Raw genomic sequence first — 27,283 nt, 5'->3', positions numbered from 1 at the left:
TTTTGCTGACTTTATTTGGCGTGAACTGGAGGAAGAAGGGCTGTGCACAGGGATTTTGAGAGCTTTTTATTTACATTTTCAGTTTTACAAATACTGGCAAAAACAGGAATCATACCTGTCTGAACCATTTGTGGTGCACTGACAGGCCCAGTGCAGTAGCTGTTGGCTGCTGTGACAGTCACGGTGTAGTTTCGGCCGCAGTCAAGGCCATCCACGACGCAGCTGGAACTCGAAGAACTGCAGGAGAGCCCAGTGACACCTCCAGCACTCACAGTGGCGTTGTAGAGTAGACCGGCACCACCCAGAGCCCAGCTCACTTCCAGGGCGTTGGTGTCACAGGACAAAGAGGTCTCCATGCTCTCTGGCGCACAGGGTGCTGAGGGAGAACACATGAAAGGTCAAAGGTCAAGACTTATGAGTAAAAGATGGAGGAGAATGAATACATTTCTAAATTATGTAAGGGATAATGTATAGAACGCCGGTCATTATGGGGAAAATAAGTCCTGACAGGGCGAACCGGACCCCGACGCGTCAGCGGAGCAGTCTTGTTTCGCCCTGAAGGGACTTATTTTCCCAAAATGACCGGCGTTCTATACATTATCCCGCTTATTATACGGCTACTTGCCAAAACGACAAAATAAACTCCACGATATGTCTCTTTACACTTAATTGTTACCGTTTCGTCGTGGCTTTTGCTGAGAAACAAATAGTTCGCAACACACGCTGAACTTGATTCAAACATTCTTTAGAACACAGCTGATCAACCGTCTGCTTTCACTTTTGAATGAAGTTCCAATGCAAGAAGTGACCGGAATACTTGCGGAGTGATATGATCAGCAGCACAAAACCCGTTGCCATTGACAGCGGTAATTATATGTTTGCAGCGGTAATTACATGAATTTATTTTACCGTAGAACGTTGGGAAATCCCATTCAAGTCAATGGAGCGTTCTACTAGCATTGTGAAGAGCCGTATACTAAAGTATGATAACTAATAATTACAGTGTGCTCATTCATGGGTGTGTTACACTGTGGTGGGTGTCTGCTTTGTGTTTGTATATGCATGTTACTGTATAGTGTGTGTGTGTGTGTGTGTGTGTGTGTGTGTGTGTGTGTGTGTGTGTGTGTGTGTGTGTGTGTGTGTGTGTGTGTTTTGCATGTATGGTTGCATGTATGCATGTGTGATAATCTCTGATACCTGTCTCGAATCGATACTCTGTACTGTTGGGGCTCTCACAACTGCCATCCGTGGCAAACACTGTGAAGGTATACATCTGTCCACAGAGCAGTGCCCCCAGCTGGCAGCCCGCAGTCACTGCATCACAGGGCACCCTGTGCCCATCCATGCCCACGGCTGTGCCTGTGTAACCCACTGCATTCGGACTGGCATCCCAGGATAGCGTAGCATCATTGTCATCGCAACTCACCTGGGCCCTCACACCAGTGGGAGCACAGGGCACTGCAGCGAACACAGAAAAAACATGAGACAAGAGACAAGAGATCTCAGCACAGATGCAATCACCGTTACAATCAATCCACTCCCGAGCTATTATTCTGAGGTTCCGTATAGATGGAAGAAAAATGATTGTTGGGTAGTACAGAGCTGTATAAGCAAAAGACATAAAAAGGTGTCAAGAAACACTTCAGAAGTAACATTAACACGCTGAGAATGCACTTCTACATAAACAAGTGTTGTCACTAATGTATTCGTACTTACCTGCCCGCAGTATGACCTCATCGCTTGGTAGGCTGGGGCAAGAGTTGTCTTCTGCCATCACGGTAACATTATACACCTGCCCACATTCTAGATCACTGATGTCACACTGCGTGCCGTTGGACCTACACTCTGACCTGTGGCCACTGTCACCCATGGCGACGGCAGTGTAATACAGCGCTCCCTTGCTAGCTCGCCACATTACTGTGACTGCGCTTTCCCCACAGGTCCGCTGAGCAGTCACGTTGGTGGGAACACAGGGCACTGCAAGGCAGGCACATACCAAGGTTTAGGCATGGGACATTTCATTAACCCTTAAAGGAGTACCGTCACACTGGTGTGACGGGAATGTTGGGAAATGAACGTTCTAAAGAATATCTGGGTTCATTGAATTCAACATAGAATTTTAGAACCTTCAACTGTTGCGGAACTTAGAATGTCAAAAACCTACACCTTTAAGGGTTAATTTTGGGATCTAACTACTAATGTTCACTTGTATAATATTCACAAACTAGATTGTATGTATGTTGGATTTATAGGCACAAAACTGTGTTATTACAGTTTAATTCAGTAAAACATGTGTAGCAGTGATAGATCCTCTGTGGAGAATATATCCTCTATACAGGTAACACTTGAAAAATGTTATGTGTTTATCTTGGCTTAGTATGTGAGCGTGTGTGTGTATGAAAGAGAGAGAGAGAGAGAGAGAGAGAGAGAGAGAGAGAGAGAGAGAGAGAGAACGAGTCTCACCTTCTCTGACCAGTACTGACTGGCTTGGCATGCTGAGGCAACTGCCATTGTATGACATCACTTCCACCGTGTACGACCCCCCACAGCTCAGCGACTCTACAGTAGTCTGGGGTTTCGTGGTGTTGATCTGCAGTCGCTCACCATCGTCGTAGGCGACAACAACGATGTAGGCCTCTGCCCCCTCGGTGGCGTCCCAGCTGACCGTCAAAACACCTGTCCCACAATTCATCTGGGTGTGCACATTTTCTGGGCCACAGGGCACTGGGAGAGAAAAGTGGGGAGATCAGAGTGACAGATGGAAACAATGAGAATCAAATGAGGTGTGTGTGCCTTCATGAGTGTGTGAATGGAGATGTATGTGTATGTGTATGTGCATGTGCATGTGTATGTGCATGTGCATGTGTATGTGTATGTGTATGTGTATGTGTATGTGTATGTGCATGTGTATGTGCATGTGCATGTGTAAGTGTTTGTGAGAGAGTTGGGTGAATAAATTCATTGATGACATGTCCATGGAGGTGATGCATTGTAGAGTTGTTTGGATTGGACATGTGGCGCTGTTATGTCACAACAACACTCCATAGTCCTCAGTCACAACGAAGTGTTTGCAGCTGTACAGTGGCTCACCTGAATTCATCTGGAATGCCTTGGATGGCATGCTGGGACAAACTCCATCATGGTGCGTGACACTGACATCATACACCTGTCCGCACCTGAGGTCCGTCACTCTGCACTGGTTGTTGGTAGTGCTGCAGCTAAGCAAGGCTCCTGATTGGTCAACCAGAGAGGCTGTGTATGAAAACACATCTGCCCGGGATGCCCACTTCACCAGAGCGTGATTAGATGCACAGTCCAGCTGGGCGTAAATGTTCTCTGGGGGACAGGGGGCTAAGGGACATAAAGATGGTCAGACACGTTGAAATGAGAGCACTGTGTGTAAACATACAGTAGAGGCTATGTATGTGTGTGTGTGTGTGTGTGTGTGTGTGTGTGTGTGTGTGTGTGTGTGTGAGTGAGTGAGTGAGTGAGTGAGTGAGTGAGTGAGTGAGTGTGTGTGTGTGTGTGTGTTTGTCTGTCTGTCTGTCTGTCTGTCTGTGTGTGTCTGTAAGTGAGTGAGTGAGTGAGTGAGTGAGTGAGTGTGTGTGTGTGTGTGTGGTAGGTGTGTGTGTGTGTGTGTGTGTGTGTGGTGAGTGAGTGAGTGTGTGTGTGTGTGTGTGTTGTGGGTGAGTGAGTGAGTGTGTGTGTGTGTGTGTGTGTGTGTGTGTGTGTGTGTGTATGTGTGTGTGGTGAGTGAGTGAGTGTGTGTGTGTGTGTGTGTAAGTGAGTGAGTGAGTGAGTGAGTGAGTGAGTGAGTGAGTGAGTGAGTGTGTGTGTGTGTGTGTGTGTGTGTGGATGATTTGACGACTGCGCTGTACCTGTCTCCACAGACACGACCTCACTGCGGGATGTGTTGCACTCCCCGTTGGAGGCAATGAGGGAGGCATTGTAGGCGGTGCTACAGCGCAGGCCCTGGATCACACAGTGTGTTTTCAAAGTAGGTTTGCATGTGTGCTCAACACCACTGCCATCCATGGCCGTGCCCATATAAAAGATCGCCCCTGGGGCAAAGTCCCACCTAAGCGTGATGGAGTCTGACCCACACTCAAATACCGCGGAAACATTCTTGGGTACACAGGGTACTGGCAAAAAAAAAGTGACACAACAATTAGCCAAAAGTGTGTAACTGACTGTAAGTGATTGATGTGATCTATCGGCTTATTGTCTGATTGGTTGACGGACTGATTTTGTCCCTACCGGTTTCAGCCACCTCGCCTAGGTTTCGCTCGCTTGGGCACTCATTGTCAAACGCAGTGATGTAGGTGGTGAGACTCTCTCCACAGGTCACTCCTGGCATGGCACAGCTGGTTGTAGAGGAACTGCAGTTGTAGTCGGAGATGCTATTTTTATTCCCAAAGGCCTCCACGACATATGAAACTGCCCCGTCCGCCATGTCCCATGTGCTGGTCAGGACATTGGAATTACACGCAGCAGCGGTACGCAGGTTCTGTGGCTGACACGGAGCTATAAGGAGATACAGAAAGGCAGAAAACTGACATATTTGTCCGTGGCACGGGGAAAAGCATTCAACAGTTTGTGTGGATGTTCACCCAGGTAGAGGCACTAGTTTCTTTACTTTTAGATATTTTGGATAGTTGTGTGTATATATTAAATGATGGTTATCATACTAAAATACAGGTGCATCTAAAAAAAATTGAATATCATGAAAAAAATTATTTCATAAAATCTAGATTCATTACACATAAAGTTAAATATTTAATTTACAATACAGAAATGCCGACCTGAGAAGAGCTCTAATCAACTAATTAAGTACAAAAAAAATGGCAATGGTTTCCTGAGCCTTTAATCTCTCAGTCTGGGCAGGGCAGAGATGCACCTGTGCCGTACTGATTTACTGTTTGGGTAAGACTGAACTCATAGTACCTGGGAGAAACAGAACCGTCTTGTGTTTTTGATAGCAATGTGTGAAAGTGAGGGGAAGTGTCATAGATGAATCAAGTACAGACAAGCAGTAAATTCATATATTGACCACCACCATACACACACACACACACACACACACAGAGAGAGAGAGAGAGAGAGAGAGCTATTTAGTACCTGTGCGCACGCTGACCGAATAACTTTCTGCGCTTCTGCAGTTGCCACTGGCACTGACTGCTGCATAGACGGTAAAGGTGTAGAGGTGGCCACAGACGGTGTTGGTGAAAAAGCAGGACGTCTCAGTGGTCAGGCAGTGCAGATCCTCTAGCCCTTTGCTCTCTCCACGCGCTCGGTAGATCCCTGTGTTATTGGTTGGCTTCCACGAGAAGATAATGACGTTGCTGGAGCACTCCCGGAACAGCGTCACGTTAGAAGGGGGGCATGGAACTGTGGATTTAGTTTGAGGTCAAAGGTTAAAGGTCAAAGCATCTAAGAATGGGTCAAGGAGAAATAAAACTCTAGATAGATTCATCTGTGAGTGCTGTAATGTAACATCACCGGTGATCAGAGAGATGGGGTTTGACTTTAGATTTGATGGTAAAAAAAAAAAACACATGCCGAACAAGTAAATAAGTGATGATTTACAAAGTAACAGTGATATTTATCTGTGGCTCCACCTCCTTTGTAGATTGTTTTGGAACTAATCTGTTTAGGCCATTTCTTAGTTCAAAATCACACAGGGACCATGCACTTGACTTGGGACAAGGGCCCCTCCCTGTGCTATAACCCAGTATTAAGGCTATAAAGTTCACTTAAAAATGGGTGTCCAAACAACAGTTCAGCCTCATTTTTTGTCTCGGGAGATGGGTTTTCAAAAGCAGTGAACTAGGTCATCTGGATGAGAGAAAGAACACTCACACCTTCTAGTCAAACTAATCTTTCCAACAATGTAACAAAAGGAATATGTTACACAGATCAGATATCTGATTGAGGATGTGTGTGTGTGTGTGTACAGTATGTGTGTATTGTGTGTACTGTATGTGTGTGTGTGTTGGGGGGTGCTAAAAGGCTAATGGTTTATTATAGTGCCATCTATCTGTACACTAAAAGGAGACTGTGTGGTTCAATTATGAAAACACCATATATTTTACAGGCATCTGCCAATAAACCATTGTAGCTTGTGTGTGTATAACTAGCACATGAGGTTATTGCATGTATGTTTTCACCAGCACTCACCCGTGTGGAAATATGCACTGGCGTTGTTACTGGCCACACTCTCGCAGTTCCCAGAGATGGCGGTGACTTGCACCTCATAGTTCTGCCCACAGGGCACCCCCTCCAGCCTACAGCTGGTACCTTGGGAGGTACAGAGCACCAGGCTGCCATTGCTGCCCCTGGCCTTTGCTCGATAGTTGTCAGCCTCAAAAACAGCCCCCCACGACACCAGCGCTGAGCTGTTGGCACAGCTGTAGTCCACAGAGACTGATGTGACTGGATTCAGCTCTGGATACAACAAACACACACACACACAAACACACACACACACACACACACACACACACAGATAGTTAGATAGATAAAGACGGAGAGAGAGAGAGAGAGGGGGGGGGGGTTGGCTTCAGATGTGATAATCATCGAAGTTACACATTACTTCTTCCTGGTTAGTTTAACTGTCACTATAGTAGGCTTACACCTCATTAGCCAACAAGGACTATGTATTTAGACCAGTTATGATGCCAGGTGCCATGCTCACTGTTTGTTGTGTAAGTGTATTTGTTGGCCTCTCCAGGCTCCAGGAAGGTGTTGATGGAAGAGACCGAGATCTGGTAGGACGAGCAGGGTAGAATGTTTTGCACGTCCAGCGTCGTGGAGGACACGCTCATTTGGACGGGAACATTTCTGGGGTCGCTGACATCTGCGATGACCACCTCATACAGCAGGACCCTCTCCACCGACTCCCAGCTGATGCGGGCTGTGCGGCTGCCCGTCTGCACAGCTCTGATGCCCCCTGGTGGCTGCACCACTGCAGACACAGGACAGGTGTGGTTATCTACCCATCAGTTATTCTACCACAAGTAGCCTGTTCGTGTTAATGGTGGTAAAATAATAGGTGGGTAAACTATGAATTCTGTAATCATTTGCGATAGTTTAATTATCAGTTAATTATAAGTTAATTAAAAGTTAGTTTAACAGAGTGAACATTCACTCAAGCAATCTCTGGCATCTCTTACATGTCATGGTTACACTTTACTTGACAGTATCGACATAAGAGTGACATGACACTGTCATGAATGTGTCATAAACAAGTCATAAACGTTTATGACATAACGCTTCTGTTATTAAGTGACATTCATTTTCATTTTTTCATTTTTTGTCATAACAAGTCGGTTTAGGGTTAGGGTTAGGGTCAGGGTTAAAGGTTAGGATTAGGGTTAGGGTTCATGTGTCATGACAGTGTCATATGTCCATGACAGTGTCATGTCACTCTTAGGGTTAGGTGTTACTGTCAAGTAAAGTGTTACCTTTAAAATTGAGCAGCTGTCTATGACAATTCAAATGCACATATTTCCAAATCAGAATGCAATACAGAAATTGTAACTTGACCATAAATCACATCAGATGACATCATGGTGTATAATGTTATGAGAGTTCTTCTGTGTCCGACTCACATGTTGAGATTGTCCGCACTCGGCTCCTTCCACCAGTCCCAGCCGCGTTCACTGTGTCAACGTAGAAGCTGTAGGCGGTGGATGGCTGTAGGTTCCTCACCAACGCAGACAGCCCAGTAAAGGTGAAGTTATATCTTTGCCCAGTTTCCGAGGAGTTCACCAGCAAGAAGTAATACTTTGCAGTGGTCACTTGGGCCCACTCCACCTGGATAGCTGTGCTGGATATCGCCTTTGAAAAGGTTATCTGAGATGTGCCTGGCACTGAACATTGAGAGAGACAGCAAGAGGACTCTCCGTTCATATCATATTCAGAATCTTTTGGTGCTGGTTGAAATTGATATTAGCTGATGGATGTCTCAAGGTGTTTAGAGTAATTTTTGATTACAATGGGGAATGTATTCTCAGAGGATATACCGCTAATAACCAGTTTGGTTAGTAAGGGCATCTATCAGTGCTATAAAGGTTTTAAGGCATGATGTGTTATCCTGTTTTTCATGAGAAAATGATGAGAAGAATAGAGAAAGAATGCTTACCTGTGATAGCTGTTTTTGTGTCCTGACACAGCACATAGTAAAACTTAAATACTTTAAGTGTAACACTGTAAGTGGTCCCAGGCCTGAGACCTTGCACAATCTTCTGAGTGCTCCCGCCAGGCACTGTGACCACCACTGGGGCAACACCACTGGTGTTTACCACCCGCAGGTCTAAAAAGTAATTTGATGCTTCATTATAACTGTTCCATTTGACCAGGAGTGAGGATGCGTCAGGGGAGGAGATTGATGTGATAGGACATTCTGAAAGAAATCACATCATAGCATGTGTGTTACCGTAATTTCCCAACTATTATCCGCTATTAGCCGAAATTTCCCAACTATTAACTTATACATTGATTTTGCAAAATTTCTTCAGCTATGAGGTTAATAATACACGGGGGCAGTTAATATGGTATTAATATGGTTTTGTTTCTTTTATCTTGCATAAAACACTGTCCTGCGGCTTATATTGCGGCTTATACACAATGCGGCTAATACACAGGAAATTACTGTATTACCAGTCCCAACTAGTATTTTGTTGTCATATTAAGGTAATATTAACATTTATTATATGTTATTCACATCTATAACAGATTCTTCTCATTTGTTTGTTTAGTGTATGTCATCCATTCATTATTCCAGTAATTTCCTCATACCGATGTATGTGACAATAATCTATAGAAATATGTACATGCCCAGTAGAACACTGCAGAGATCAAGTCCAGTTGTGTCCACAAAAAATCATGAGGGCTCTATCCATTAGCACTGCTGAGATTAACCAAGAACTTAACCAAGAATGTCCAGTTCACCTTACTCACTAGGAATCTCCACATGTACTCAACTGATATGTCTTACAAGAGCTCTCAATATCTTTTGAGGGAATGAAAGATTGCAACTCACCTTGTGCCTGAGAATATGGAATCTGTGAAAGGATCAGAATCAAAGCATGAGGCCACATTTGTGTCTAATATGAGAGTCGTACCAACATTTACAACAACAAAATGTATATCTCAGCACTCCACATCACTCTGCCTCTGTATACGACAGCAATAAGCATATAAGAAGGCATTTACCTGAGTCAGAGATGCCAATATCATAGAAAGCCCTAATGCTCCCAACAATTCCATCTTTGACAATGAAGGGAGGCTTTCAATTAGTTGTATACAAGGCAGTCTAACACAAAAGGTGTACTGGATTATTTTGAGCTACAGCCCTGGGAGCCAATCCCAGTGCCCCAAACGAGGCCAGAGGATCTGCCAATTCCCTTAGGCGCTGCCCTGCTGTGAGAAGAGAAGAGAGGGGTGGCTAAGGGAAGAATGATGGAGAGAAGGGGAACAGAAAGACAGGTAGGCTACCTGTACCAGCAACCACAGAGAACCTGTTGGTGATATGAGTTTTCACTGTGTGAATATTAAAGAATGTTCCCCCATGACATGATTCGCTGCAATACACAATGAACAAAGTGAACTGAATGAGTGATGTAATAACTGTAATAGGTCATCCTAGCCAATGATAGCTGATGAACAAGAATATGAGGCATTTCAATCCACTCTGAGAACATTCACATTTAAATCCAGTATCAAAGCATTATCATAAAACATAAAAAAATGCTTTTGCTGGGACTGAGATTGTTTCCCTAAAATGACATTGGTCATTTAGGTGAAAAGAATAAAATGGGCATATCAAAATCCCTAAAGAGAAAGGGAAATATTATCAGAGGTCAAAAAGCAATCATTGGGATTGGGAACTAAATATAGTCTTTTGCAACAAAGTATGAACATAACTTTGTTACATTATAGAGGGAATGCACCGACAGCAGCCTGTAGAAAGAGATCTCTAAATTCCTGTAGCATAGCAGCTCTTTTCCATTTCTATTTTGTGGAGGGGGGGGGGGCAGCATTTGGCTAATATCAGATAATACTGAATGTGTTGTGTAAAGAGATCACATATGGCTCAATATTTCTTTGGGGACCTGGGTTTGTCCTTTGAATTAAGAAGAAATGCAGTACCTTCTACCCTACAGTTTGGAATTTTAAGGACAGGCATGTTTAGTGTCATCATCTAGACCGACACTAAACATGTCATATCTGACACTGTGGACATTGTTGTCTTCTAAGAATTTGTGGTGGACTTTGAAAGGTCTTCGTTTTGAAGTTTACTGAACAAGAGATGGGATATAACCCACAATATCACACAGACACCCATTCACGACCCAGATTGCCATTATTTGACCTACAATCTTGGTCTGAAAACAGTCAATTGTGTCCAAGCTTATCTATTGCCCTGTTTGTATCTCAGCAGCACACTGAGATAGCAACCTATGGATATGAATTCACCTCTGCCGTTGTCTCTCCTCTTTTCTGAGGCAACAATACCCAAGAACAGTAGAGATGACCTGCAATGCCAGGATAATGATTTGGGTGGAGCTGCGTGGAAAGTGGGACTCCTGGCTAACAGATACGGTATGTACCAAATGTTTTTGTGTCAACCCACTGCCTCTGAAACTGCCGTTCGTAGACATTTTTGTCTAAACTCGTTTTAGGTGCTGTTACTTATTTGTGTCACTCATTCCACCTATTTCCGTGTACTTGTGTTTTGAAGTGCATTTGACATGGACTGCAGGTGGGTGGGTCTGAAAGGACCTTTCAAAGAATCACCACCTCTGGTTCCTGACAGTGCATAAGAGGAAAGGAAGTTAACATGAAAGAGATGAGCCCTTCCGAGCCGGTCTGGAAACCCAAGCTGCTGCGCACACAAAAGAGGCTTTTCAATAGATGTGAAAAAGGACAAGTGGTGTGAAGTTTCAAAAACAGTTTTTTTGTGTCCATCAGAATCATTCTCTCTCTTTCTCTCTCTCTCTCTCTCTTAATGTATGTGTGAAGTTAAGTATCTGTAATATCAGTAATTTTCTCAGTGGCTAACGAAATGGCTATTGGTCAAATTTAGCAAGCTATTGGTGACATCAATTAAATTGACATGTTTTGCAACATGTCATGGGAGGGACTTTTGTTAGCCCATAGTAATATTGACAGTAGTGAAACAAAGTATATCATAGATATCATATCAAAATGAATGGTTTTTATTGTTTTCCCCCCTTAACATTAAGAGTTTGGTATAATTTCCCCAGTTGCATTTTGTGTCTTCCTGACAGGCTTAGGAGGATTATTTGCAATTTGAGAGCTATATCTTTATGACAGCTTAATTGCTATGATAATACCGGTTTGTTATACAAACTGGATACATAATGGTTATATAACAGTTATATAACTGTAAAAGGAAGGTTTACAGTCAATCAGTCAGCCATTATTGGAAACCTTTCTTATACTGAAAACTACAAAAACATGTAATCTATAAACTTCCCAATCTTCTCAATGTGAATTGCAACAAGAATATAAGTTAGCAGGATTTTCCTTTGACACTTTCCGCAACTGTTTAATCGGAATGCTGCATTTCACTGTCCAGTGAGTATAGAGTCAAATTACTGTAATATTCAGCATCAATCAAATATGGCATGGATGAGTTTAACCTTCTGTTTGCAAACCACCCCTAAAAGACATAATTTCACTGGTTCAAAGAAACATGGTATCTCATTACTGTAATTAATGTGGCGGATGTGACACATTCTTCAATCTTTTTAAGTGGGTCAGGGTTTTATATCCATTTTGGTGCCGCGTCTCAGGGATTCGATTATATGAACTAAAAGGACAGGGCACAAAGCACTCCTCACAATGAAAATTACGTTGGCCTAGTTTTAATTTCGTCAGACGTAACGAGACTAAGGGCTCTATCTTGCACGTAGTGCAATTGACTTTGTACACTGGCGCATGTATCATTTGCATTGGACGCACAGCGGAATTTTCCCTCCACAGACGCACGTCATTAAATTAGGAAATGAACTTGCGTTCCCAGGGGCTGTTCAGCAAAAAGAGGAGGCGTGTTCCAGGGCAAACGTTCCCTGGTGCTATTTTGCAGATTCAGAAAACAATTCCGCCACAGACCAGGAAAAACATAGTGTAAAGTCAATGGCGCTTTATTCAGATGCTATTTTAAGGGCGCATGCATGGCCACAGGGGCGCCTGCAGGAATGAATGAATGCTATGCACACCCATCTACAGACACCCCCATGCATGCACAGAAACATTCAAAGCATTGATAATATTTGTCCGTTTCCCGGTTTCTGAATGTTTTTGGTGAAATTTTAACGTCAATAATGTGTGCACATTTTACTACACATCTTCAAGAAGTTTTAAATCTACTCACCAAATTCAGAATTATAAGGTTCATCACATCATAACAATCACGGTGTCGGGACACCACTGAAAGGAGAAGGTATGATATGTTCTCACAAGGAGAATTGCGTTGACATCCAAGGTTTAGGCCTACACGTGTATTGAACAATAGGACAGACTGGTGAAGCAATGGTAATATTACGAGAAACCACAATTAATCTGACTCCATAAAATTAAGAACTCGACCTCGAATAATTACCAAGTAGGCTAGCTTATCAACTATAGCAGAGTATTGGCATTGCATATAAGAAGAGAGATATATAATTGGTGGGTGAATTAACAATTTATTAATCAGTAAACCATAAAGGTAAATGTGACCAATATCACTTATGTTGAATGTAAAGTTAAACTCAGGTAGGTAAACATACTGTAACAAAGGAACAAAGTAAGCTTAACCAAACAACAAACTTATATGTAATGTCAAATACACCTGATAAAACAATTCATGAAACATAAAGTAAAATACAGACCAAACCCAAAAGTAAGGCGAGAGAAAGGGAAAGAGAGAAAGAAAAGGAAAGAGAGGGAGAGAGAGCAAGGCTGGGAGGTCAGCGTGACCTCCCGCCAACAGCAATAGAAATCAAGAGCCAAAGGAAAGAGAAGAGCGAGAGGCGAGAAGGATCTCCTCTTTTATCCAAAAACAACTTAGCAGAATTAACATGTAAATAGCATTCTGGAAAACCTCTAAATCACCAGGGCATCTCTGTTATCTGAGAGCAGGGAGTGTTGGCGCATCCCATCAGAGAATGCATCGAATATTACAGAAACATCATACGCATTAACTTTACTGTTCTACAACTGACTTCTAAATACTGTATTTCTGACATGGAGACCTTAAAAATGATATCAAACACGAGCAGTTTATCATTTCTCCTTTGACAAATAAAGTTAGAGTTCAGGTATTTTCCTGTGGTCCAGGAGAGGTCCGGGACTGAGGTAAGCCCTCAGCAAACAGAGCGTCTACCAGAAAACTAAAGGAATTAGAAGAACGAACGGAGGCCCCAGCTGTGGCGCTACCATACGCCAGTAACCAGGGTTCGATTCCCGCCCCGTGGTCCTTTCCGGATCCCACCCCTGCTCACTCTCCCATTCGCTTCTAATGGACGACACTCCATTAGATTATCCGAAAAAATAAACGCACGTTCGAGGTTGTAATGGCCAGTAAAACTCTGCTGCGCGTCGTGGCCGCATTACAACCTCGAACGTGCATTTATTTTCGGATAATCTAATGGAGTGTTGTCCCATTATCCCTTACTTAAAGGAAAATTCTGGTATTTAGCACTCTGAGTCCCTTTTCTGGTTTGTTTTGGATGAACTAGAGTGGTGGACACCGAAATTTTGACGATTGGTCCTGTCTCAACTTTTCTGACTCGTTTTGAATCGCCTTTGACTACTTCAGAGTGCTGCCTACAGGCATGCACAAACATGTCCTAAAACAACCCTTGATGTTGTGTTGTGTCATGTCATGTTTTGGCCTTATGCGCCACCCTCTACCTATCTGCTAATCACATAGTCTGCAGTGTTTCGGCATCCGGGTTGGCAACCTCAAGTCAGGGGGGAGGGAGAGGGGATACACCGCTCTACAGTAATTTGAAAGTGATTGCAGTACCAGTTTTGGCCACAATCTTACATAATGGTTCCTTTAATTATAGCTAGGATGCAATTCATGAAAATTGGGCACTTCTGGATAGGTTTTTGATTTTTGCCAGGGTGTTAGGTATAGGCCTAAGGTTTTCAAAAATCCATGGATACAAATTGGGGTGGCCCCCCTAGTGGCAGTTATCCATAAAATCCAAAATGGCCCCCGCCGAAAAGAGAAAAGGTTATATCTCAGCTTCCTTTAGTCTTAAATTGTTGTATAATGTATTTTCACTACTTTGTTTGATACAAGGAATCTACAGATCTAAAGGAATTAGTGAGTGGGGTTGGGAATGGAATGACAGAACCAAAGTCTGGGTGCCATACTGGACAGATCTGGAATATGCAAGTAAGGGATGCTCACTCCTCCTCAACTGTGGCTGTGTGGTTGCCTGTATGGGCAACTGTAAGTGCCACTGAGCTGGACTTTGCTGTACCACATTGTGCAAGTGTGAGGGAGGCTGTAATGATGAAGAGTGAAACCAAAAATCAAAACCGACGAAGAGAACCTCTGAACTAGAGACCAGGGTAAGTGAACAAGAAGACGAAACTTTTAAATATAAAAACGAAATCAAATCTCTACAAACCCGCATTGACGAGATGAGTGAACAGATGGACTACATTGAAAATAAATCCAGACAAAACAACGTTTGCATGTATAACATAGCTGAAAACAGTGAAGGTGACGACATGACTACGTTTATTCAAAAACTATGCAGAGACGTCTTGTTCATTGAAAATGAGCTGCCAATCGCTCGGGCACATAGAATTGGTCAACGAAAGGAAGGACTCTTAAGACCAGTTATTGTTAACTTCGCAAACTACAATGGAAAGAAAGAAGTGCTTAAGGCTGCCTGGTCTAAGAAGGAGATCCTCTGATACACGCATATATATGGACCATGACTTCACGACAAAGGTGAAACAACAGCGGAATATACATTTCTACGGGAGCAACTAAAAAAGCTGCAGCTCAAATCACATATTCTGTCTCCAGCAAAATTTAAGGTTTTCAACTCGGATGGAACTACAGCAATCTACAGGAACACAGAACAAGCTCAAAAGGATTTACTACAAAGAGGCCTTTACAAGCCAAACGAACAATTGGAGAAGGTCACGAGATGAATTTAAGAAACTGCGTGTAAATCAACAAACTGACGCCGTCGTACTTTGGTTGATTGGGATTATATAAGACTAGATGTACCGCAGAGCGGTACAAAATATGACCGCTGCCCAGTCCAGCACATTTTTTCCACAAAAATAAATCACGCTGAAAGGCCTATATGATTCTAACTGTCTCACTAAATTGCATTATCCACACTCAATTCTCACTGGTATCTGCTAGACAACAAGTACCAAAACATGATTAGTTCATAGATTTCACATGTAAAATTCATTTTATACAATCCCACCCCCATCTTGCTTGTTCATAATTCTGAGAAATTCTTGAATTGTGTGCATGTGTGCGTGTACACGTTTATGTTTATGTGTGTGGGTGTGTGTGTGTGTGTGTGTGCGTGCTTGTGTGTTTGCCTGCGTATGTGTGTTTGTGCATGTGCATGCATGCGTACATATGTCTACTGTGTGAGTATGTGTCATACATATGATTACTGTGAATGTATGTGTGTGCGTGTGTATCAGTTTATGCACATGTGTGCACATGGAATGGGTTAACATGACCCCTGGAGGCAAACATACGTAAAAAATTGGTCATCCTAGGCCCTACGGTTCTCAAGATATTCACAGAAAACTGTGTCTGCCCTACCCTCCTTTCGGGGGGTCCAGTCCAGCGGGGGGGCTACAGATCAAAACGAAAAACGATGGTTCCATGCTATCCATGTGGGGTTACATGCCCACCAAGTTTTGTGTACCCCGGTCTTTCAGTGTCCCGGGAATCCTTGTTGGTGTACGTCACTAAATGTACACATAAATTATTTTATTGTAAGGCCCCCCATGAACGAAAGTACACAAAACTTGGCATGCATTCGGAGGGTGTCATAATGATCCTACACTTTTAATTTCGTGCAGTTTTGACCTTGTCAGCCAGAGATATTGTGATGAAAACACGTAATGTTTTGCTTTTTAATTTTTAACTAGGTGGCGCTATACATGAAATAAGTGGTAATGGGATGGGTTGACATGCCCCCTTAAGACCAACATATATAAAAAAGGTGGACCTCCTAGGCCCTACGGTTCTCGAGATATTCACAGAAAACTGTCTCCGGTCACCTACAGGCCAGTTGGGGTATAGTAACATAAATTAATTTATTGTGTGGCCCCCCATGAACGGAATTCCACAAAACTTGGCGTGCATACAGAGGGTGTCATAATGATCCTACACTTCCAATTTCGTGCAGTTTTGACTATGTTAGGTCACAGATACCTTCAATTACAACACCTCATTTTTACTTTTTTGTGTTTAACTAGGTGGCGCTATACATGAAATGAGTGGTTATGGAATGGGTTGACATGGCCCCTTGAGATCAACATACAAAAAATGGTCCTCCTAAACCCTACGGTTTTCGAGATATTCACAGAAAACTGTGTCTGCCCTACCCAGTCAGATTTATTTATTTATTTATTTATTTATTTTTTTATTTATTTTTTTTAAAATTTCCGTCAATGATTCCCGGGACACTGAAAGACCGGGGTACACGAAACTTGGTGGGCATGTAACCCCACATGGATAGCATGGAACCATCGTTTTTCGTTTTGATCTGTAGCCCCCCCGCTGGACTGGACCCCCGAAAGGAGGGTAGGGCAGACACAGTTTTCTGTGAATATCTCGAAAACCGTAGGGTTTAGGAGGACCATTTTTTTTTTGTATGTTGATCTCAAGGGGCCATGTCAACCCATTCCATAACCACTCATTTCATGTATAGCGCCACCTAGTTAAACACAAAAAAGTAAAAATTAGGTGTTGTAATTGAAGGTATCTGTGACCTAACATAGTCAAAACTGCACGAAATTGGAAGTGTAGGATCATTATGACACCCTCTGTATGCACGCCAAGTTTTGTGGAATTCCGTTCATGGGGGGCCACACAATAAATTAATTTATGTTACTATACCCCAACTGGCCTGTAGGTGGCCGGAGACAGTTTTCTGTGAATATCTCGAGAACCGTAGGGCCTAGGAGGTCCACCTTTTTTATGTATGTTGGTCTTAAGGGGGCATGTCAACCCATCCCATTACCACTTATTTCATGAAGAGCGCCACCTAGTTAAAAATGAAAAAGCAAAAAATGAGGTGTTTTCATCACAATATCTCTGGCTGACAAGGTCAAAACTGCACAAAATGAAAAGTGTAGGATCATTATGACACCCTCCGAATGCATGCCAAGTTTTGTGTACTTTCGTTCATGGGGGGCCTTACAATAAAATAATTTATGTGTACATTTAGTGACGTACACCAACAAGGATTCCCGGGAATCCTTGACCATTTTTTTCCGTATGTTTGCCTCCAGGGGTCATGTTAACCCATTTCATGTGCACACATGTGCACAAACAGATACACACACACACACACACACATACATTCACAGTAATCATACGTATGACACATACTCACACAGTAGACATATGTACGCTTGCATGCACAGGCACAGGCACATACGCAGGCACACACACAAGCACGCACACACAGACACACACAGACACACACACACACACACACACATGCACACAATTCAAGAATTTCTCAGAATTATGAACAGGCAAGATGGAGGTGGGGTTGTATAAAATTAATTTTACATGTGAAATCTATGAACTAATCATGTTTTGGTACTTGTTGTCTAGCAGATACCAGTGAGAATTGACTGTGGATAATGCAATTTAGTGAGACAGAATCATATAGGCCTTTCAGCGTGATTTATTTTTGTAGAAAAAATGTGCTGGACTGGGCGGCGGTACATCTAGTTTTTTCTTATGCCCAGTACTAAAAACATTCTGGAAGGAATTTGATAAAGCGATAAAACATATTTTTGAGTTGCGACAGACCTTAACATTAGAAAACCTTTTAGGTATAAGCCTGTCCAAGAAAATAGAACCTAAATACAAAAAATTGTTTAATATAGTACGTATATCTGCAATAAAACAACTAACAAGGGATATGTTATATATTTTTGTGCTGCGCCACACAGTCACTGATCCTATGGGCCTACTCATTTCCTAATGTCAGTATTTTCACCCTGGCGCATGGCGGAAAATGGGTTGTTTGCTTGGCGCAACGTTTACATTCTTATTTTGCACGTCTCTTTTTTGAGCAACGCGCCAAGGGGTGTGGCAACTAACGACCTGAGGAGGGATCTGGAGAGTTGTCTAAAAATCTCAATCTTACACTACCTAAAACCCATTACGCCACTGACCAAGAGAAACCTGGTCAGAAGTCCATGGCGAGTTGTTTATATGTTATTTTAAGAGTGCATTATCAACAGTGATATGGGCAGGTGCACAACGCACCATGCTTCTCTCATCCACAAACGCACACCGGCGCACATCCATGCAAAACATACAAATTACACGATTACAATAGGAAACATAATTAGAATAAAGATATTACTAAATACATCTCACAATGAGTAGTTATTCACCATCATTTGCAAAATGACAAAGAGGCAAATATGAAGCACAGCTGAAGACGCACTCGAGACGCCACGAGCAACCTCCGCTGCGCGTCGGGGTTCTGTTCTCCCTGTCGGGACTTATTTTCTGATAATTACCGGCGGACAATACATTATCCTTTACTTACAATACAGGCATTTACACAATGCACTTGAGGTGAGGCTAGTGTTACGTTCAGGGCAAGGGCGTAGGTTTGGTCTCAGCTCACATCCACAACTCCTGTTGTCACGATACCAACATTATTGTTTCAATACCAAGGGCAAGTGAAGAATCTCGATTTCGATACTATTGCAATTTTTTCATATTTGATTTGGTTTGTGTGATCTGTGAGATCATTCACATCAGTGGCAATCATAGAATTTGATTGACCCTCCACACACACACACACACATAGAAAGTGATGGTTGCCATAGGTTTCTTTTTCATATTTTGGAATTCATATAAACTATAAATGTATATTGATCATTATTTAGGCTAAGTATGTTATGATCTGCATGATTACGAATAGCTAAACATATTTAGTAATTTGATTACATCATATTGATATTTAAATTATTAGGCTACACTTGTCTGTATCATCACATTTGGTGTGTAAATCTAATTGAGTGCCTGTCACTTTAAGAGGAACGTGAATGCTGAAAAATAATTTCGCAAGTGCAAGGATATGTGGATTCAATTAATCATATTTGCTATGTCATTAGATAAAATAAATGTTCAAAAAACTAACAAATCAAAGAAAATCTTTCTGGGATGAGATCATAGAGCAGATAAGTGTTTCGCAATGTTCATTTCTAGGCTATGGAAATGCACCAGTTTATATTTTATTTATTTGCATTGTGCAGGCTACATTCACAAATACATTAGCCTACATAAACAGAATATAGGAACAGGAAAATGTCTCGGATCCATTGTTTATTGCGACTGCAAGATTGGTAGGCCATTAAGCCTAACAGTCAGTGATGGTGACTTATAGCCTATGTGACTGTCCGTGCGGCAGCTAAAAAAACAGCTAATGCTATTTTACACAGTAAAATCCCCATTTGAAAGCCTGGTCACCAGTTGCCAGTTTGTATGGCTAATTATTTTGCCTAGACTGCAATGAAAAAGCTTCGTATTTTTGGGTGGCATAGCTGATCTACAAACCACAAAAAGGGACAAACATGTACAGGCTGAAGGGCAAAGAGAATATCACAATGTTTTACTCTGGCCTTTTTTGGGATAGGGTATGTATTGGCAGACAGCCCTAACTTACCGTTGTAGTTGACACACCCGCTCGCTTGACTGCCGGTGCAAACAAGTACAGTGCTTTGACACTCTCCGTGCCGTGCGTGTAGGCCTACTGTAGCGTGCATGTCAGATAACCCTTCCCTCTCGTCCTCTGTTTTTCAGCAAATCATATGATGACGTTTCACTGTTGTGCTGGCTGTCGGAATGATCAGCAGCACAAATAAAATATTGGTGGGGACAATTTTGTCAACTTAAAATATTGATTATGACTAGTCCTTAGCGTCCCACCCTAAATCTACGCCCATGGTTCAGGGAGAGGGTTATAGTAACATGTTCTTAGGCGGGTCAATATAGGGTTCAACGTCAAAAAAATTTATACAAAAGTTTTTTTCATGGATTCTGGTACTGTTGGACATGCTAAATAACATACTAAAAATCTAGTAAAATCTGACCTTGGGAAAGGGGTCATTTTCAAAATGGCCACCAAAATGGCTGTCAAGAGGTTAAAATGGCTATATCTCAATTACTATTCAGCCTACAGGGGTGAAGTTGATGTCAAATTGTGGTCATATTAAACAAGAATATGATTTTAAATGGTAATATTGAAAATGTTTCAATGCTCTAACTTTTTTCAGCCATATATTAAAATCAATGCGTTTTAATACAGAGCAAATGGAATACAGGATTATGAACCATCTCCATGGCATGGAGGAAGATAAGACATGTCTTAACTGGTGTTATATCTCATCTAGAGGTTATATGCTTTTAGAAAATATATAGTTTTGGGTGTTTAATCTGTTTTGCCTGGACAATATAGGCTAAAATGTATCCCCTTTACACTAGATTCACCTATACAGAATAGAGGGCAATGCATTGTTCATGGCATGGAGGAAGATGGGACATGTCTTAACTGGTGTTATATCTCATCTGCAGGTTATATGCTTTCAGAAAATATGTCGTTAAGGGTGTTTGATTTGTTTTCCCTGGACTGTACATGCCGAAATGTATCTGCTTTACACTAGATTCGCCAATACAGAATAGAGGGCAATGTATTGTTCATGGCATGGAGGAAGATGGGGCATGTCTTAACTGGTGTTATATCTCATCTGCAGGTTAAATGCTTTCAGAAAATATATAGTTTAGGATGTTTAATCTGTTTTCCCTGGACAATATAGGCCAGCATGTATCCGCTTTACAGTAGATTTGCCTATACAGAATCGAGGGCAATGTATTGTTCATGGCATGGAGGAAGATGGGACATGTCTTAACTGGTGTTTTATCTCATCTACAGGTTATATGCTTTCAAAAAAATATATAGTTTAGGGTGTTTAATCTGATTTCCCTAGACAATATAGGCCAACATGTATGCACTCTACACTAGATTTGCCTATACAGAATAGAGGGCAATGTATTGTTCATGGCATGGAGGAAAATGGGACATGTCTTAACTGGTGTTTTATCTCATGTACAGGTTATATGCTTTCAGAAAATATATAGTTTAGGGTGTTTAATCTGATTTCCCTAGACAATATAGGCCAACATGTATCCACTTTACACTAGATTCGCCAATACAGAATAGAGGGCAATGTATTGTTCATGGCATGGAGGAAGATGGGACATGTCTTATCAGGTGTAATATCTCATCTGCAGGTTATATGCTTTCAGAAAATCATTGTTTAGGATGTTTAATTTGTTTTCCCCTAGACTGGACATGCCCAAATGTATCCACTTTACACTAGATTCGCCTATACAGAATTGAGGGCAATGTATTGTGCATTCATGGAGGAAGATGGGACATGTCTTAACTGGTGTTATGTGTCATCTACAGGTTATATGCTTTCAGAAAATATATTGTTTAGGATGTTTATTTTGTTTCCCCTGGACTGTACATACCAAAATGTATCAGCTGCACACCAGATCTGCCTATACAAAATAGAGTATGTATTATGCGAATTGTGGTAGAAGATGGGAACATAAGTTGATTGATGTTATATTTCATGTACAGGGTATACGCTTTTAGAATATATATAGTTCTGGCTGTTCTATGACTTTAGAACCATAACCCATGGATAGGCATGCATATATTTGTGTGCATCAAATACATGTTGGCATCTATCATAAGGGGGGAGCTAATTAAACTTAATATTAAACTATATTTATTAGTATATCAGAAATAATTACTTTATCATTATTCATCATCATCCATCATCCTCCAGTCCTCTGAAAGGAAGTTGTGCAGATTGTCACATTGTTCATTTTGACATGTTCCACAGGCAGCAGTGATGCGTAATCCGTATCTACATTAACAGAAGAGTGTCTTGCAGAAATGCACACAGTTACAGCGGATAACTTTCAAAAGCTGTGAAGCTTACTAGCAGATTCAGTTGGAGGGAGACGTTCTGGAGTCACACATAATGACGCAAGGACAACCTTCCTACTCAGGGTGTTGCGCCGTAATGTTGTAAGAGAGTCTGTGGACTTCCCACCAAAATGTAGGCCTACATGTCTGTGAACTTCCCACCAAAATGTTGGCATCTTAATTCACCAATCACCTCTGTTGTTTGATTGGGAGTAGTGAAGGCATTGGCACATGACTGAAGGACAAAATCTCCTCTTCTGGAATGCTGTATTTTGCTGACACCAAAGATCCTAGAGATTAAAGTTGACATGATATTTCAACTTTATTCTCAAAATGTTGTGTTTAATGTTGACATGTCGACTTTAAACGACATGTTGGGTTTGGCTTCTCATCATGGCAAAAATATTTGTTTTCTTCATGTGTGGCCCTAATAGTCTGTCATATGTATGTGACTGAACTGACAGAAAGTCGTGAAAAAAAAGGAGAATGAAATGATGTCTATCGTTCTCTATGCTTTAAGTAGACTGAATTGGCAGCATGGTTGGAAAGTTGTGGAAAAGGAGGGACTAATTACAATTCAATAGATTATAATTAATTCATGACCTCTTGTTATGCCACAACCATCTTTTTAGGGTGGCATGATTTAATGAAGGATTGTGTGACATATATGATTCAGTGACCTCTAAATCTGATTAAACACAGATATATCTGCTTCAGATATAGCCAAAATTAGCTTCTGGTGGCCATCTTTGGTGCCATCTTGAAAATGACAAGTCTTTGAAAATGATGAACTGATACTTTAGTCTGACATACAGTATATGAATCAGTGACCTCTAAATCTGATTAAACAGGAAAAACACTTTCCTAGGCTGAATAATGCGTCAGATACAAGGGGGCAGGCGAATTCCCGGAAGTAGAAGAATCGACGTAGGCTGGAGGGACCACCTCTCTGCTAACTCCCATAGAAGTCCATTCATTCTAGGATTTTTTTGAAATACCATAACTTCATATAACATATATCCTGTGCCAATATTGTAGCTTCTGTGTAATCTACATAAACACTACAAAGGCAAAACAGACTCCATTACCTCGCCTGTAACGTTGGTTACCCGTAAGAAGAATAGTTAGCTTGTTCGGTTGGAGGGAAGCTAGCTTTGACGTAATCTCTCTTTCGCGTCGTAGGGAGATAACCGTATTGTTTGGATAAGAAGCTCAGTCCACCTTACTGTCTATGACGGTAACTCATAAGCAAAACCCATAGATATATCTATGAGCAAAACCTAGCATACACGACCGTATGTTAAGGTAAAGCATTACACAGAGGCAACCTAATAATAATACAAAAAAGTAAACCTATTTTTTTTTTAAAAACGGCACTAATCATTTCAGAGGTTTTCGATGGATTGACCGTAGGTCGGAAAAGTGGAAAGAAGATTAGCTTCAAGGCTATAACTTTTTTGTTTTGTTTTAGCATGACTGTTTTTGAAGATGATCATGTATGGTAGCTTCAACATTAACACGACTTGGTGAGAATGATATTAATAATAATACATAAATAAATGTTTAACTTTGATGACTTTGAAGGCGAAGGAAGTGTGAGAAGAATTTCTGTGTATCTATCATATGAGTTACAAGATTCAGTTCGATGGCTAACGTCACGAAGTTAAGTGTGAGTCTGCGCAGTACTGGGGGGACCAACTGAAAAATCGTTCTATTTGACTCAGTGCCCTCCCATTGAAAACGACGGAGTCTGTTCGTCCATTTCTTTTACTGTCTATGGTCAGATAGGCCTATAGCCAAAATTAGCTTCTGGTGGCCATCTTGGACGCCATCTTGAAAATTATAAGTCTTTGAAGGTTAGGTGTTTTTTTTTTTCATATATTGACCCGCCTATATAGCATATGCTTCTTAGTGAGAAATGTATTACACAAGCAATGCATCAATAACCCTGGTAGAATACAATTATCAAAAACTATATGACTAAAAGGTAGATGACACTCCATATAATATAACTTGTCACATTGAATTGCCCATGTACACTATGAGGTCCAGACTAAAACAGTAAAAAAAGTAGTGATTTGACACCCTGCAACATCTCATCTCTCATTTCATTAATCTAATATCTGTAAATATGTGGTTTGTGCAGCCCATTAATTTAGTGGCTATTGCTACACTATAGGACTATAAACTGTGACAAAATATTGAGCCTGCTAAGAGCTTGAGCCCTTTTTGTGCCATTTGTTTTTGGTTTTTGCAATGTATTTTACCAGGGGCGGAGTGGGGCACTAAAATCCACCGGGAAAATTCTGACAGCACCGGCCCCCCTCCCATACCCCCCCCCCCCCCAAACATGCACACACATCAATAGCACAAACAAAATATATAGTGCTAATGCAATACAACAAGCCAATCAACCACAAACCAGGCACTTTCAATAAATGTGTAAGGAACTAGATATGCAACAGTGCAGTATAAAAACAGCTTTGTGGGTGGATAGAAATTTCAAGCATCATGCAAGGACATATCTGGGTATCATAGCACTCCAATAGTTGCCTGTATAAATTTAAAAAAGGCCTAGCCTACAGACAATGTCAACCTAATAACACAGGTAATTAAAGGTATAGCAGAGAGGGTTAAAGCGGAGTAATCAAGGATCTTTGGGTATAGGTTTGGTATAGGTTTAGCTTTGTACGAGAATGATTAAAGTAAGCCTACTGTATATAGGCTTACATATAGACAGTTCCAAAGAGTTCCACAAACCATTTATCAGCCTGAGTGGCCCACTAATTAGGTCATTAGCTCATTAGGCTAGGCCTAGGCTCCATGTCAACATAAGACTAGCTTGTGCTAGTTTCAATAACGTCAATGCTTTAGCTCCGCTAACCTTTCTCTCTGCCTTCCATCCATTAGGGGTTTGCACGGACGTCACGTTCTGGCCGGTAACCATGGTAACCCAGAACGCGCGGCCATATTGGCGATACTCAGTGAATGAAGTACAATGGAGTATTATGCACTTTGGATATCTTGCGTGATTGTAGCCGTTTCTAAACAACAGAAAAGCTCATCAAAATGCGTCTAAGATGCAAAGGCATATAGGGCAGGACTTGGATCACAAGAAAATGTGCGATGTTTTGAGAAATTACAGTTTATTGGCAACGCAGATCCATATGAGTTGGGTGAGGGAGACGAAGTACCAAGTTCAACCACAAGCGCCCCCCTTCCTCTGATAACTTCTGACATTATTTTCCTTTCTCCCTGGTTTTTTAATAACTTTTGGAAGTCGATACCTACACCAGATGTTTTTCTCAGTCGGACCTATTGGTACAACCTAAAACACGGCAATAATTAACCATTTTCCTTGACGATGTTTGGGATTTACTTCAGTGCCTAATGCTTTCTAATGAGGCGAGTATCTCCAATATGGCGACGTCCAGATCTGATGACACGCCGTGCAAACCACTAATATGTAAAACAGCAAGCAACGACGCAAATCCGTCGACTGTCAAAACTCTTGTAGCTTTCCTCGAACTTGATCGTTTGTAGGGTCATGCCATTAGACGAGGGGCCGCTCATTTATCCCCCTACATTTCTGTAAATAGACTTGACCTGCAATCGGTTCATTGGATAAACCAGAAACACATTCCCCATTCCCAGGAGGCTTTGCTCCATTCTAGCTTAGGCTTACGTTAGATAGATAGATAGATAGATACTTTATTGATCCCCAGGGGAAATTCAAGGTCTCAGCAGCATACATACAACACAAACACATTCTTTAACAGCAGAAAGAGTAATTAAAGTATATAATATAAAAACACAACTAAGCAGTAAGGACAGTAGAAAGTAAAGAATATGCTAAATATACTAAAATACAAATTATACTAACACTTAATACAATATATAAAAATATACTAAAATACAAATTACAAAAATACAAATTATACTAACACTTAATCTAAATCAATTCTAAAAACAGTATCCACATAGTGGTGATTAATAAATCAGAGGCCCTTGCAATGACTGAGGCAGGGACTGAGCCTGTGATTCTCTGTGCATAGTAAGGTATGGTAAGGTGCTCTAAGGTGCTCTGTGTGAATGAGTGTCATGGTGGTAGTGCAATGGTGATAGTGGTCATGGTGATAGTGCAAATGAGTAAGTCAACAGTGCAACCATGCAGAAATAAAGTAAAGTAAAGTCTATATATCTATATATTTAACTATTTAAGAAAATGTATAAGTGTGGCCACAGTTCGGCTGTGGCATGGAGGGGGGGGGGGGGGGGTTATGCATATGTGCTAATGTGCTAATATACTGTAGCACGCAAACGTGAGGCATAAAGACAGTGGTACAAGTGGCTAGTGGACAGACAGTACCAAACATGGAGGGGGTGAAGAGTTAAACGTTAATTTAAGTACAAACAAACAAATGACATTGTCATTTTTTATTTGTGATGAAAGTTCAGTAACCTGAATAAGACAAAAATGAATTAAGATAAAAAACTAAGGCTAGCCTACACAAAAATCAGCATGGGAGAGATGAGTGTGCAGGGTAACCATGAATGACATATAGACAGTGAGCAAGTGGTATAAATATTGGTTAGACTTCCTTTATATTAAAGTGTGAATCTCGGAGATTTTCGCGGAAAATTCTTAGTGCAATTGCAAGGTCGATGGCCGCGGACGACTCACGGCCGCTATAATAGCTCTATGGGCCGGCCCGCCCCACGCAGATTCATCGGCCGGCCCACCGGGAAAACTCCCGATCGTCCCGATTGCCACTCCGCCCCTGTATTTTACTGCCTACTTGTGGTGTACACTGAAACCACCCACAACTGATTTTCATTCATTGCATCTCTTTCAAGTCCTGAGGAACTATCTATTCAAGTTCCTGTTGGCTATGTTTGTGTATGTTGTCAGGAGTACATGGTACTTTTTACCCACATAAGTATCAGTTTCCTTCATACTGTGCAACCGAATGTTAAGTAGAACTCAATATTGTGTAGCCTACTTCTGA

The 27,283-nt window shown here is 41.5% G+C and overlaps 1 protein-coding gene across 1 annotated transcript in view; it reads right to left on the bottom strand.

The window, feature by feature from the left end:
- LOC121678548 overlaps positions 1–10,189 on the bottom strand; it is a 52,304-nt gene extending 42,115 nt beyond the window's left edge. The window contains exons 1-14 of the mRNA XM_042058167.1: positions 10,153–10,189; positions 9,044–9,065; positions 8,144–8,343; positions 7,611–7,871; positions 6,695–6,964; positions 6,178–6,444; positions 5,119–5,388; positions 4,258–4,524; positions 3,879–4,142; positions 3,091–3,351; positions 2,464–2,724; positions 1,717–1,977; positions 1,198–1,458; positions 116–376 (exon numbers count right to left, since the gene is read on the bottom strand). Of these exons, the coding sequence (XP_041914101.1) occupies positions 116–376; positions 1,198–1,458; positions 1,717–1,977; positions 2,464–2,724; positions 3,091–3,351; positions 3,879–4,142; positions 4,258–4,524; positions 5,119–5,388; positions 6,178–6,444; positions 6,695–6,964; positions 7,611–7,871; positions 8,144–8,343; positions 9,044–9,065; positions 10,153–10,189 (3,163 nt within the window). The remainder of the gene's footprint in view (positions 1–115; positions 377–1,197; positions 1,459–1,716; positions 1,978–2,463; positions 2,725–3,090; positions 3,352–3,878; positions 4,143–4,257; positions 4,525–5,118; positions 5,389–6,177; positions 6,445–6,694; positions 6,965–7,610; positions 7,872–8,143; positions 8,344–9,043; positions 9,066–10,152) is intronic.
- Positions 10,190–27,283: the final 17,094 nt, after the last annotated feature.

This window comes from Alosa sapidissima, chromosome 12 (genome assembly GCF_018492685.1).
Source record: "Alosa sapidissima isolate fAloSap1 chromosome 12, fAloSap1.pri, whole genome shotgun sequence".
In the NCBI taxonomy this organism is placed as follows: Eukaryota; Metazoa; Chordata; class Actinopteri; order Clupeiformes; family Clupeidae; genus Alosa; species Alosa sapidissima.
Note: the sequence above shows the minus strand (reverse complement) of the source record. Positions and strands in the feature narration are given on the sequence as shown.